This window comes from Elaeis guineensis, chromosome 1, assembly GCF_000442705.2.
Source record: "Elaeis guineensis isolate ETL-2024a chromosome 1, EG11, whole genome shotgun sequence".
Taxonomy (NCBI): Eukaryota; Viridiplantae; Streptophyta; class Magnoliopsida; order Arecales; family Arecaceae; genus Elaeis; species Elaeis guineensis.
The window spans coordinates 131,582,504-131,598,021 of record NC_025993.2 but is presented as its reverse complement, the minus strand read 5'-3'; the positions used below and the strand labels follow the sequence as shown (position 1 = coordinate 131,598,021).

The following is a 15,518-nucleotide window of genomic DNA, read 5'->3' as shown; positions in this document are numbered from 1 at the left end:
ATCAAGGGATGTAGTAGTTTAAATTAAGAGGTGGGTGGAAATCTTCTGGTACTCATAGAAACTGGTGAGCTAGTCAATCAACTTTTGCAACTTCTTGCACACACCACCCCCAATGGAGTCTAATTCTGATAAGTTCCTTCCTGGTAAGGAGATGTTTTCCTCTCAGGATTGTGCAGTGTCCAAAAGCACCAAACAGGAGTATTACTAAGAAGTCTGTGCAGTTGCAGTCTTAGGGATGAATTCAGCATATCTGGCAGCGGACAAGCCCGCTTGTGACTACTACTCTAACTGCGACCCTAACCTAGTCCTTTGTAAAGTTTCTTCGGTAGAGTTCGGCTTCAGATTCAGCCAGGCTCGATGGGATCCGTGCAGCCTATGTCGCATATCATATCTGGCTATCTAGGAATATATGGTATTCGAGTCGAGATGATCATCAGCAGTTGTTATTGTGGAAAGAGCCCTGGCCCAAGTGATAGAGTTTGTTCACTCACTACTGTCCGATTCAGCCTTAAGAATGGCGGACTACTGGGACTCCTATTGGGCTTATTGAGTGACTCGTCGGATATTCATTTCTTAGGAGCCCCCACCCCCAACATTCTTGAAGATCAATTTTGATGGCAGTGTGTCTGGCTCGAGGGAAGAGCAGGATTCATAATTTGTGGCCCAAATTTGAGACCGCTAGTGGTGGGTGGGAGGAGCCTAGTAGACACTACGGTCGGGAGCGGAACTACGGGCCGTGTGAGCTAGTATTGCCTATGTGAGGTTGGCACTTGGGGTAGACTGGCTCATCATTGAAGGTGACTTCGCCATGGTGGTTAGATAGATTTAGACATGAGATAGAGAGAATATAGTTCACTCACTTCTGAGGGACATTGCGACCTTACTGAGGGGGGCCTCCATCATATGTACTAGGTATATCTACAGAAAGGCCAACATCACAATAGATTGGGTTGTCTCTTTTGTCATGGAGTACTTGGGAGGTGTGATTTGGACTGATATAACCTTCGCACCAAGTGGCTTTCGTGATGTTTTATTTTTTGATATTCTTGGTTGTGTTCATACTAGAATAGTATACATGTACAGTCTTATCAAAAAAAAAAAAAAAAAAATTCAGCAAGTATGAGTAGTAGAGGAGCGGAGTTGGCAGAGGATGGAAGATTGTGGAATTCCTTCAATATGGTCGTGGGAGTCCACGTGGCAGTGGTTTGTTGGCTGTTTTGGCATCTCTCAACAGGGACATGTGGAGGGCCGCCGTTGGGGTGTCAGCACCATAGTAGACAGAGTATTCTGGATGTATCAGTATTCATAATAGCTTCATGATTCATTGCACCGTGCAAAAGGGGAGGAAGCCAGCTTGAATAATGAGATACCATCTCAGAAATTATGTTCAAAGAAGGTGCATATATGCATACATTATTACTTATACAGTATCTCTTTTCCTTTGCTGTCAGAGGTAGATGTTCCAAGCCCCGGAGAGCTTTGTTCCTTTTAGCTGGTACGATAGGACCAGTAGGAGCTGCAGAGGAGGATCCTTGTTTATCTTAGTAACCATTGCCAAACCCAATATTTACGTTTTCAGAAACTGGCTGGATATAATGAACCATCCTTCATGCATTGGCTTTCAAGAATCTTCTTTGTTGAGGGAACTTAAATATTTTGTTTGTGAGGAAATGTGAACTGTTACATCCCATTTCTGCCCAATATCTTTGTAGCTTCACAGCATTAGGTGTCAGAAATTTCTTGCTTTATACAGGATTATGTTGTCTCAGGAAAACCTCTTTGTGGCTTGTTTCATCAAAAGCAGTGATCTCTTCGTGCTACTTCTCTGATTCATTGGTTCGGTTTATAGAGACGAAATGTTTTTTTTGTTTGATAACATATGGTTCCGTGGGTTTATTTAGATCTTTGGGTCCCTAAGTTCTATGCATCCTGTGGTTTTTCATTTCATTTCAGTCTCGCTGAAATGAAATTTTGATAAAGTATGTCCTATTTTTCTTTTCAAAAAAGAATTTGGAGATCAAATGTTGCGTTATATACCACTCTAGACCTTTTTTTTTTTTTTTTTTTTGTTAACTCACTCTAGACGTATTTGCATGCATCGGTTGTCATTGTTTTTCAGTAGTCAAAATATGATTGGGATTGAGCTTATATGTTGAGTTTCACCTGACGTATCTAAATTTAAAAGTATATTCCTTCATATGAACATGAAGGTATTGACAGAAGGAACGAGGACATCAAACGTAGGGGAAGAGATTGTGGCTCTGATGGATCTGCCATGACCAGGAATTCTTGAAGCCCAAGGAGCATTCGTTGAGAGCTTTTTGTTTTAGGAGTGTGGGTTGGCCTGAAAGACACTGGAAATGTTTTGTTGATGGTAATTCATTAGTCCATCTTTTCTTGTAGTGTTTCAGGTCTGGATTCCAATCATTTCGTTATTTTGGTTTTAGTATATGAGTTTTAAATTCCTTTTATGCTTCCTGCTGGCAAGGTTTGATCAATCCATTTAAACATTTATACTTTTTGCAGCCTGTACAGTTCTGATTTTTGTGAATCTATTGCAAACTTTTCTAAGCTTCTAAGATACATCCTGACTCTTGCTAGATGTTGATTCATGAATTTCTTCCATTGTTCAATAAAAATGAATGCTGACACTGATATGGTTGTCATAAGCATACATGTTGCATTAGCCATTTTTCACATTATTCTAGGACCTGCAGATGTTAAATTCTATTTCAAAGCTTCTTGCTGCTTGGTTTTGTGGGAATTTTGTTTTCATTGGTCATCTATGAATGAATGAATTGTCATTCTGCTGATATTACTTCCTTTTTATTCTTTGGTTTTTGGGTTTCATGGTGTATTATGAAGCATGGACAATATCTTCTTTTCTCATACAGGCAATAACCTACAGAAAAATAAACTATCATGTATTGTTTAAACTAAAAAGCTATGGCATCTAAAGATACATGCATGTAAAACGGCTTACAATTTCTCTTCCTTTGCTACACTTTTTCAGTGATAGCATTTAGGAAAATTAGATTGTACATAATCAAATTAACACCGCTACTACAAATCCACCCAGTAATCCTTGAAGGTAAGAAGAAAAGTCATCTCAAAATAAGCAGCCTTATTGCACCCTATATCTCTCAAACTGTACATCACATATAAAATGTACCATACTAGTGTCCCTTTACTCTTGCGCATACTAATGCTAAGCAAGCTAAAGGGCTGAACCACCAATCCTCCAACATGTTCAAGTGATGATTGCCACGGGCTTTCAGTATCTAACTTCCAGCATGTTTTGACTCGCTTCTTTCCTTTAAATGTTAATGCACTAGCCTTTTGAAGGGCCCTCACACCAGCCTAAGAAAGTGATATTTAGAACAGGGATTACCCTGATGTAAGCTTCTCGTTCATTAGCATCCTTTTTTTTTCCCCCTTTTTGGTTATTACCTCCTAACGGAAAGTTCTACTGTAAGACCTAAACTGGATATATGTCGCAACATGGGTCATCTGATCCTCAACATACCTACTCTACATCTTAAAAGGATTACTCAAGGTAGCAGGCATAAAGGAACTCTACATCTTAAAAGGATTACTCAAGGTAGCAGGCATAAAGGAAAGTTGGTTTCCAGGAAAGTGCAAATAATATTGACCCAGTACAATACTCTCTTTTTCTGTCCGTACATTTCCTTCATACGGTACTTTTATGCAAGATGTGCATCTTGTTTGATACCTTTGGTATCATGATGCAAAAAAATTCATCACCACACCTCTAACATGTCTGCACCTGCTGCGCCCATGCTTGCAAGTCTGTTGACCTCTACTTTTTCCGATCTTTAAATATGCTTCAATGAAATCCATAACTTGATATGCTTTCTTTCAATCTAGTATCCACTTTATCAAAGAAATCTAGGGCGCCAATTGTTGAAGTCTGAGAACAGGTTCTCATAGTCTTTGTATTGGATATCCCTTCTCTGATATATGCATGCAATCAAAAAGAAACGTGCAGCCACCACCAGCCCTTATAGTTTGTTGCCGTCCAAAAGAAGAGTCCTAGCAAATTTCTAATCTAAGTGGTTCACACCAAGTCAAAACGCTATATATCCATGCTAGCCTGAGTCATGACAACTCTGGGCAGACAAATTTCTCAAGTAGAAAGCTGGGGACACTAAAATTGCCCCAGGAGGAACTGATAGGGCGAAAGACATGAAATTTATAGAGAACTGTAGCAAAATGGCCAAGGCTGAAGTGAATCTGACTCTTTTTTTGGCAGCCAAATTTCGCAAGTAGAAACAGGGGGACACTAAAACTGCCCCAACCGTCAATGCCAGAACTGTTACATTTACAAACCCTCCAGCACCTGGATTCAAGGCCCCAGGTCTGAATAAATTGCTTTCAGCGGTACCTCAACCTAATGTTAAGAACAGCATTTTTACCATTCAGCATCCAATGGACATTAAATGGAAATGGCACCGAGCTCATCTTACCCAGAGGAGGAAAGCATGAAAAAGTTGAATGACCTAATTTTAATTGCGACACAAGCTTTTTGATCAGGTAATTAGAATTACAAACGACCTTTATCATACCTCTACACGGCTGAACCAACTTTCATTTCAAGGAATCAGCTCTTCCCCTGTATGGCAAGCTATTGGATGAAAAGCTTGCTGTATTTAACTTGAGCTCAAAACATATTTAAGTTAAAGCTCTCTATTCTTTTAAGTTGGTAATCTACAACTGAAGTACGTGAACAACGATAATAAACCGATGTAGTTTCCCACTGCTCCTAGCAATTAAACAAGACAACATTTAAGTATATGAAAAATCTTATCTCAGACTACAAATTCCAGTTTCTAAACAAAACTGGTCAAGAAGACCATAATTTTTGAATCAGCGTCTCTTCTTGCTTGCTTTTGCAGCGCTGGATTTTGATGGGGTTGCAATCAAATAGATGAACAGTGCCACCAACAACAGAACTGATACAAGTGATCCATACTTCGCGGCCAGCCTCTGTATGCATAAAAGTTTTTTAGTTAAATATGCTTGATGAATACACAACCATAAAATGATTGCACTTAGAAGGATGCTTACCTTTGCCTGAAGAAATTTGGTTGCATATGGTGCCAGTTTTGAGAAGGATGTGTGCACATAGAAGTTGCCATCAAACATCAGAAATTCCCGTAAAGAATAATATAAAAATGGTACAAGTAACGGCATGTGGCTAACTCACCCATTCAAACTTCTTTTCAGGAGGCCTGTCAGCAAGAATGTCTAATGGCAGAATGGGGGTAGAATAAGCCTCCTAAAACAAGAAAATGAGCGAGATTAAATCATGACTTCAAGCCAATGAACACGATAATAAAAACAAATCAAGCATGCAACCTAGAGTTAGCAAATGGGTATGGACTCTCGACAACATAACTGAAATAGCTCTCCGGCAGATGCTTAAAAAGCAAAAACCAGGCAACTTAGATCATGCCTAATGGCTCTCCAATATTTCAAATTCGAAGATGAACTCTCAAATATAATGCCTCAAATATCAGGAAAATGTTTTTACAACTAGAGGATTAGAAATAAAACCTGCAAGGCAGCCTTTGTGGGTACACGAAATTTAATGACAGCAGGAGAACCGTGGAACATGCCCTTGACTTTAGACTCCAAAACAAATAAGTGAGAGGCAGTGGAACCACTGAAAGAAACAGATATTGATTTTCTTTGAGAAATATAAAAACAGAAACGAAGGCTTGATGATGAACTAAGTGGTAAAAATTATAGTTGACTCACGCATCAAGCCTTTCCCATGTCCTTGACATGTTTCCAGAGACAAGTGCAAACATATCGTCAGACCAACTATCATCGCTAAGGCTCACATCATAAGCAGTCCTGCAAGTGTTTCCAAAGAAGCAACGGTTTATCAATACTTTATTGACATTAATATAAGAAATGCAAACTGTGAATGATATTCTATCTAGTGACATAAAACAATGAATATGAATGTACCCATCAGCTGCAGTGGTTCAACTGGTCTCAAACAAATGAGTTATAGACAAATTATACCATTCTAGTCTGCTCCTTTTTTTTGGTACATAATTCTAGTCTGCTTCAAACTACTTTATTTCCAAAGATGACACAACAACTAGCATGCAGGAGCTACAGCATTGTCCAACAATAAAAATGTTCATCCATATATGCCATTACGTTTTACTAATTTCCATCACCATTAGGGGGGAAAAAAGGAAAACAGAGCCACAGTTGTTTTCCACCTAAACAGAAGTTATTAGCATATAACACATTTACCACCAAGTGAATATTTACCAATGCTTGGGTTATTGCCTAAATAAGCATGTCTGATGATTAGATGATTTAGGAAAAGCGTGAAGCTGTTCTTGGTGATAACTATACCCACACATGTTCTTTCAAGCAATGCCTAAAAAAAAAAATTGATTACAACCAAAGAATAATACAAGAAGTACTTTTGTCTATATTTTATATATACTTTATGCTAGAGATCTTAACTTAAACAATTATATATTTTTGTTAGTTCTTGCAATATAAAATTCTTGGATTATATATTAGATATCTTCACACTTTTTCCTTATTTTGTATGATGCAACAGACAATTTTCTTTCAAGAAATTCATGAAAATCAACAAAGAGCGTGAATAATTTCCCTAGGGAAATTTCATTCACAATAAGAACATATAGCAAGATCTGTTAAGAATTAATATCAGCTATACATAGCCAATTTACATCTTTTTTATTACCAAAATATATATACACAAATGGGGCTGAAACAGATCCATATGCCAAACATTAAAATGCAGAGTTGCAAGACATGCATAACACAATCATCAGCATGGAGCATTAATGGAAAAAATAAAGCAGATGTCTCACAGGAAGAGCCCAAAATGTTTCCATCTCACATCTTGCTTATATTTTCTAGGACAGGCGCCTGTGCGCGTGCACACACGCACACACATAAACCATAAACAAAAACAGACAGGACAATATATTAAATTAACCAAAAGGAAGGGGGAAAAACCAAAGTTCATTTTAAAAGTAAGGTAAAAGAAAACAAATATAGCATAATTATAGGCAATTCACAAAGAACCAAAATGAAAAGGGAACAAGTAAGGTATATGATGAATATGTATAAAACAAAGAAAAAGTAGGCAGGGCATATGCAAGGCAGGATGGTAAAATCTACATAACAGAACATTTAAAGGAAATTAGTCATTATTAGAGTGAGTTTCTAGGTACTTCAAGATTGTGGATAACAAAATGACATATAATCCTTTCCTTCTTACAAACAATATCAAGAAATAGACGCGCGCACGTGCACACACACATGCACACACGTACACACAAATGGGGGGGTGAGAGAGAGAGAGAGAGAGAAAAGTGATGGAGGAGGGAGGAGTTATTTTAGCTCTTACAAACGAAATTGGAACCCATTTCCTACGAACTTGTCAGCTACTCTACAATACTGTAGTAAAAGATGTAACCAAACATGCATTAGATGTTGTATCTTTTCTTTTACATTTAGTTCAAATCAAGGTTTGCCGTCTCGGTACCAAATCCCATACTGATACCATCCTATTTCAGTGTTGGTATATGGTTCGGTATGATACGAGACAACATAACTAGTGCCAGTACGATTCAAGACAGCATATTGGTACAAGATCTATACGATATTGTGCGTCCCATACAACAAACCATGGTTCAAATTGTTCTGCAGTCAATTTGCATGTCCCTCCTCATTCTTCGATGGTGGCCTTGTTTCCTTCCACTGCCAGCACTCCAACATAATGCACCAGCCCTCAATCAGCCACAGCACCAGCACCATCTCAAACCTCCAAAATCTAGCTGCCTGCTACCCCTTCTCTTCTGCTCCAAGGGCCTCTTTTCAGGCAATTACTCATACCTTGCCTATCATCCTTAATCTTCATCATCCACATTCTTCACTCACTGGACATGAGGCAGAGACAAATAGCAAATATGGGTGGAGGATAGCGAGGCACATGTATGTGCATGCATGACACATGTGTCAAATTATAAATCCCAAATTGTAAAGAATACAGTAATATTTGGCAAAGAAATAACTTGGATTGGTAACTCTATATCATACAATCTCTCTCTCTCTACATCTCCAAAACTTACTATCTTAAAAATGGACACCTAGGAGCCATAGAGATGCCTCAACAGTTCAAGAACATCAAGCACAAGGTTCATATTGAGATATATAAGGTTTGCCTCATGTATTTTGCTGAAACCTGGGCAATATTTTTACCTTTTTTTTCCAAATTCTTCCAACTTAAAAAAAAATAATGCTTTGGACTTTAAGAAACATGGTTCCTAATGGATGTGGAACATCTATTTTCTTAAAAAAAAAACAAAATGAACAACCAATGGCCTTCATGAAGATTTTGCTGGTATCATGAATTAATAACAAACATAAGCTTCTCTTATCACTAACAGTTTCGACGTCTTCTAGAAAGTTCAAGATAGCAATTATAATGAAATTTTCCATCACAATTATATCCAAGTGAAGTGAAAAATCAAACTTTGCATGTGGTCGATGGAAACTAGAGGTTAGAAACACGGGTCACAGCCACATTCCTTTTTTTTTCGTTTTCTTGTGGAGCCTTTACTTGGTGCTGCTTTTCATAATATTAGCTCCTACTGAAATTAATCTCTTGATTGTTAGAACAACAATTCTGAGCAAAAGCATCATTGAAGTATATTGAAAAGAAAAGGTTCATAATCCCATTATCAACATGAAAAGACAGACAAATAAAAAGTAAGAAAAATATATCCAAAGCACCATCCATGACTAAGTATTCAATCCCCAAGTTAACTGGTCACCATCTGTCCATCTGACTGGGCATAGACAATAAGTTTTCAATCATTCTCATGCTTCACTTATGGAGTAAAGCAACAAATAAGTCATAAATACAATGTGCAGTGATTATTTCATTGATCATTTTTGTCAACAGGAATGTAAATGTGGTGTCAATTTTTATTATAGAGGCCATAGCTTCCTCAAAGCTAGCATTGCAATCACATTCCAATAAATAGAAGACCACATCAACCTTGTCATGAAGGAAATATAGTCATTATTAGACTAAATTAAGAATGAAAGTATTTTAATAAAAATAATTGAAGAGGCACATCCTTTTGCGATTAGAGATGGAGCCTGAAATTTGTTGAGGGTCCTCCTATAAATGTAATCAAATTGATTATTATTTAACTCAATGAGATGATAGATTCTACTATGAGGAGGTGCACATGAAATTTCAGATTTGAAAATCCTAATCTAGATGCAGTAGTTATAGAAGTCTCTAATTAGACTTTCCACAAACCCCATGCTCCTCCAATCATGGAATGTTATATGAACCCAAGCTGCCAAGTTCGTGGCATACCAAGCCACACCAAGGGCGGAACCATGCTCAAGAAATCTAGCAAAACAGGAAAAAGGGAGAAGGACAAAGGCCGGGGGGGGGGGGGAGAGAGAGAGAGGAGGGTCGGAATTAAAAAAAGGGGAATGGAGGGTTCCAACCCTCCTCTCAACCTCGCTCCCTCTCCCTCCCTCCCCAGCCCCCCCCCCTCTCTCCCTCTCTAATTTTTCTTTATCAGTATGCATGCCAAAATGAGATGGCATGATACTGTACCATACTATATCGCCAACCAACCGGTATGGAAACCAATATCTATACCACATATCTTGCCTCCAATTTTATTAACCACATTTCATCATTCTTGACCAAAATTCTGGTTAGCTCCCAATTTCATAAAAGCCTCCCTATATCTTCCCATTCTTTGCAAGGCCTTGAGTCATGAATCTAAATCTACAAGTCCCTGGCCCTGATATCTTTCAATTTAGCAGACTTAAGTACACAAACACATATACAATACTCACAGGCACAAATGCCTTCCAACCATAGATCGCACCATTTTGACAAAACAAGCTTTAGCCAGATATGCAACAACCCTATTCCATCTAGTGTAGTTTTACCAGCACCACAGAACAAATTTCAATGGGTGCATTACTCTCTAGTTAACCTTTGAATATATGAGACATAACTTGGATACAACCTCCCTAGATTCTGATGGTCCTTTTGCAATCAATATGAAGGGAAAACAAATTATTTAAGAAAACAAGATGATGAAAATGAATAAGAAAGAAATCTCATATCCCAAAACATACACCTGAAGTCCACTGAGCATGTAGCCAAGCAAATATTGAGTTTAAATTTTTAAACTACACCAGTATTTGTGGATGTCCGGACCCTACACAACATCCACCAAGGCAATCCAAGTATTCAACTCAAACAAGATAAATTTACTAACTTAAATTTTATAGCTCTCTAAATTTGAACAGTGACAACTTGAATCCTGGACCATCAAAGACTTGAAGAAAATATGCAAATTATTCTTGGGACTTCCTAAGATAACTCAATCATCCCAGATGTAAACAAACTGAACAACTAAAAAGTTCATATTTTGCATACATGACAACCAAACTGCAAAAAGTTAAGATTGGAAAGCATGTGAAAAGCCCAACAGGATATATACTAACTTACTCTATACCAAGCATATGACAGGAATAGGAAATGATAAAGAGATCTTCTAAAATTGAAGTCAAGATCCTCTGAAGAAACTATATATTTGTTTTATCCAGCAAAAGCAACGTAGTTAATTTATCATAACATGGAAAATGTATGAAACAAGAAATAGGATTAACAACTAAAATATTCTTCCTTTAGGCAAGAAAAATTCACCAAGAACATAACAAGTCACATCATAGTAACTATATGTGAGCTGGAAAAGACTCCTGAATTTCATTTCTCGTTTGACTCTTATAAAAGCATAAACAGAAGATAAGTTCCATTATTTCTATAGACATGATGTAACAAGCATTCTGAGATTCCCACCGAGTATTATTTTCCTCGACCTTAATCATAAATTTGCTACCAGCATGCAGTTTATAACAGGGCCAGATGATTTAAGGAGAAGGGGACAAGATTAGAATAATTATATAAACAACTCCTTGAACTAAGTACTACTGTTATCATAAAAATCCCATATAAATAGTTCATATATCCAAAGGCATCAACACCCAAATGATTCGACCAAATGCCTCAATCAAAAGAAACTACAGAGATTCCTTATAAAAAGAAAAAGAAAAAAAAGAAGAAGAAAGAAACTACAGAGATGCAACAGTCATAAATCCAAACAACGACAAAGTAATCGCTCATAAACAGATCAGATTTTGAGACGACACGCGTCGAACCCGATCAGATTCAAAAATAACACAGATAATCAGAACAGGACAAACGAAACCAGATGAGAGAACGAAAACCTAAGAGCTCAGATTTCTCGGGACTCTTACGCAGATCCTTCGTTGTAGAGGTCGATCGAGACGGAGACCCGCTCCACACCGCTCTTGAGACGGGAGAGGCTGACCTTCTTGTGGGCCACCATGAATGGCGCGTCGGAGCTCGCGAGCGCCGGCAAAGCGATGAGAACAGAGACGATAAGAAGGGAGAGGAGAAACCCTAATCTCGAGTTCGCCATGGCTAGGGTTTGCGGAGCTTCGCTCGGATCTGGAAGAGGCCGTGGAATTCTATTTGGGAGCCGGGCGAGAAACGAAAACGGGGACCGTAATAAGAAGTCGCGTCGCCCGTTTTGCAACGACCACGTAAAATGTTCGCCACGGAAAGAGCCGATTGGCTGGGATCGACGGGACCCACTAAACGTTTCACTGCAACGCGCGTTGCAGTCCGAAGTAGAAGAACGTAGAGGCATCGCCGTGGTTCCAGGGAACGGCTGAGTGAACCTGGCCTTGTCCAACATGTGGTTTGGTCCCGGATGGGCCGAAGTTATCTGATTTGGATGGTTATGGCTTTGGAAAATGTGATTTTATTTAATTCGACATGAATTTTTGCCATATAACTATCAATTTATGTCTTTTCTTTTTCTTTTTCGTAGATGATCCATGTCTATTTATAATAAAGCCAGCTTGAACTTTTTCTAGTCAATTTGAATAGCCAAGCCCAACCAACACATCTAGAAGATGGGCCAGGTTCAGATGTAGATAATTAGGGTTATTATTGAGTTGGGTTGGACATTTGATTCGCTGGTTGGGCCTATATTAGTCCTCTGCCTCACTCAAAACACCAAAGTTTATAACCACACATCCTGATAAATTACATTCCTTTTTGTTTTATTTTTCTTCATTTTTCCTTATTTTTCTTTTCATTCTTTGGTTGGAAATGTTGTAATTCCATACTTTTGTCTTCTAAATTTTACATTTCTAAAAATTTTATGTTCTATATTTTTGTTTATGACAAATGTCTTTAAAAAATTTATAACACAATTATAATGATTTTGGAGCAGATATGACGTATATGGCTTCCAAAAATCATAATGGTCATTACACATACATCCTCTCTAGCTTAACAATGTTATATTATGGTCAAGATAGCGATCATTATTTGTCCTGTTAATTATTCATTAATTAGGTTCTTCAATTAAAATATTAATTCAAGTATAAAAATTATCCAGTCACTCTCCTTATGGTCTGTATGGCCAGTCCCAAATTTGGATAAAGGAGGAGAGTTGCTGTAGGTTGATAGCCCCCATAAAACTAAAGTAACATCTACAAGCATGAATCCTAAGAAAAATGTTTGAACTTTTTGGACATGCTATATTGGACTCTAGATGTAGTGAAAAGTGTGCAAGAGCGATACGCGCTAGGAGCAATGTACCATATCAGCAACCGAATATGGGAGAAGTAGACAAAAATTCTTATACTTTAATGGATAGATATGGATAAAGAAGTCAGTTTATGAAAATAGATCAAATTGGGCAACTATAAACATAATAATTTAGTGGCCGGGTGATACTCGGACTTATTAATTTTATAAATGTAGGAGAATAGTCATCACAATAATAGATTTCAATATAAAGTAAACTATAAACATAATAATTTAGTTTGTAATTTAGTTAGAGTAGATAGAAAAATAAATTAAGCATTCAAAGTAATAATTTACATCAAAACGAATAATACTTGTTAATCATTTTATCCAAAAATCTAATCAGTATAACATTTAATCTAACCAATATAAATTAGTTAGACAATTAGCATAGATTCTGGCAAAATGGTGGTAAGGATTAATTATTCATGGGTTGAAAGATGTAAGGTTTAATCAACAAATTAATGTCATAGGATATCTAAACTATTCATGTGATACATTTGTTCAATAAATTATTTTTAGAACATAATACATGTAGTAAAGGATATTCCTTCTAAACAAATCATAGTTCAGGAAAAAAAAATTATGATTTTAAAAAACTTATTGAGAATCAATTACTTGATAGTTCCAAATGTAAATACTTCTAGAATAAAAATTTATTAAAATTCTACAGCAAAATGATGAATAAATATAAATGCTATAGAGTAAATATAGACTATAAGATAAACAAAAATACTTCAGAATAAATATGAATAGATGAGCTTCTATCACATCCATATTAATAGCATGTGGGCTTTTGTTTCATTTGTATTAAATATTTTTTTAATATTTTTTCAAACCTAAAGGAATAGAAAAGAGACCATTAATATTTTATTTTATTTATCTATTTTATTATTCTATCATATATATTTCAAAAATAATTAAAATAATAAAAAATTGTATGTGTATGGTATGGATTATAAGTTATGAAATAAATCTTATGAAGATCGACGATTCTAATTCCGTGAAGTCTCTTCATAAATCCATCATTTCTTATTATTTCTATCTTTAATTATTTTTAAACATTTTCATCTTTCCTTCCTCTTCTCCTTTGATTCTCTTCTTGCACACCTCCCAATTCTCCCAATGGTAGAGCCAACAATTTGTCTGTCGGCCACCACTTTCACTAATAATAGCAGCAACTTCGAGCTCGAGATAGAGTGAAAATATATAAATATAGTGATAGATGATGATCTTGTCAAATACCGATCAGAAATTTTTGAGATCTAAACTTTAATTTTTTTTATAAAAAAAATTATCTCCTTTAATACTTAGAAAAAGATATTATCTTTTAAATTTAAAGTAGTCTGAAATAGTTTGCAAGCTCTCCAACTTGATTTAAAGAATAGAAAAAATAATTTTTTCAATGAATGGGGAATGAAATATCGTCCACTTGTTAATACTTTATAAATTACTATCTTTTTTTTTTGGTAAAGAATTACTATCTTATTATTTAAAAAATCGTCCACTTGTTAATACTTTATAAATTACTATCTTATTTTTTTTTGGTAAAGAATTACTGTATTATTATTTGACCTACAGTTGGATGCATCTATACTTACGCCATCATACATTAAATTGCCTGCGCCCTTCTTTTTTTCCCCTGGTCAACTCCTAGTAAAAGTCCAAAGCAAACAGATCATCTCCTCAAGCTACGTGTCACCCCAGCTAGCACTGCCATACATCGATCCTAAAATATCAGACCCCATCAATGGCCAGATGTTAATCACCTATATTCTAGTCATGTTCCAACTTTTGCTTTTGGTGCGAGAAAGACGGCTACCATCGAAAATCCTCTCGCTTTGGTAATAGGCTGAGTGTGGAACCCCTTGACCCGCTCACCCAAAAGATCGAGTCTCGATCCACTGACTCATGACTCCCTCTCACTTTTTTCAAAGCCCACGACATCTCCTTATACTCTCTCATCCTCTGACACATCCCCCCTTGTCCTCCGATGCATCCCCTTCTTCGATCATTCTCCCCACCACTGCTCCTATCTCCTCCCCTTCCCCGATCATTCTCCCCACCACTACTTCTATCTCTGCCGCCCCTGCCACCTCGTTCACCTCTACTGCTGTGCCCCACTACTGGCACCTACCATGCCATCGAGGGTGCCTTCCACCCCAGACAGATCTACCTCATCGTTGAATATCTCATCACTAGTGGTGCCTCCATCCTCAAGACCGTCACCCCGCTTCATGCCGAGGGCCTCGAGGTGCATGACACCATCGTCATCATCGATCGTGAGTCCGCTTGCCCCACATCCAAATGAAGCAATTTGGGACCCAGCGGGAGATGGATGGCCCGATCGAATGAAGCAACTTCGGACAACGCTGTGGGAAAAAAATAAAAAATTGAGAGGGTCCCGATTGCTCTCCACCATTCGATGGCAAAGTTGGGCCATGGCATAGCTGACCTCCTCCACCTCCTCATCTACTACACCCACACTTGTAATCGTACTACTTCGACCGTCGTGGTGTCAGCCATTCGGGTGGCGATCCATCAGGGGTCCGCTCGCCCCATGTGGGTTCCTCCGATGCCTCTCCCCCTCTGAGCCTCCACCATGATGGAAGCGCCACCTTTCTAGCCAAGAAGGCCCCCACTCTGCACTACCACTGACGGCATGCCCTGACCTCTTGACTTGATCTCCCTCGATCGCTCCAACTCTGCCTCCAGCTGATCCAACTTTGAATCCCCCTCCTCCTCCTCTACCTCCACCACCATC

General features: G+C 37.7%; 1 protein-coding gene across 1 annotated transcript; it reads right to left on the bottom strand.

Moving 5' to 3' along the window:
* Positions 1–4,691: 4,691 nt before the first annotated feature.
* On the bottom strand, positions 4,692–11,867 carry LOC105035463 (uncharacterized). Its single transcript, XM_010911028.4, has 6 exons — positions 11,389–11,867; positions 5,782–5,880; positions 5,578–5,686; positions 5,228–5,299; positions 5,089–5,094; positions 4,692–5,007 (listed from the first exon to the last, which is right to left on the bottom strand). Exons 1-6 carry the CDS (start codon positions 11,850–11,852, stop codon positions 4,888–4,890), a joined length of 870 nt encoding a protein of 289 aa, XP_010909330.2. The 5' UTR covers positions 11,853–11,867; the 3' UTR covers positions 4,692–4,887.
* Positions 11,868–15,518: the final 3,651 nt, after the last annotated feature.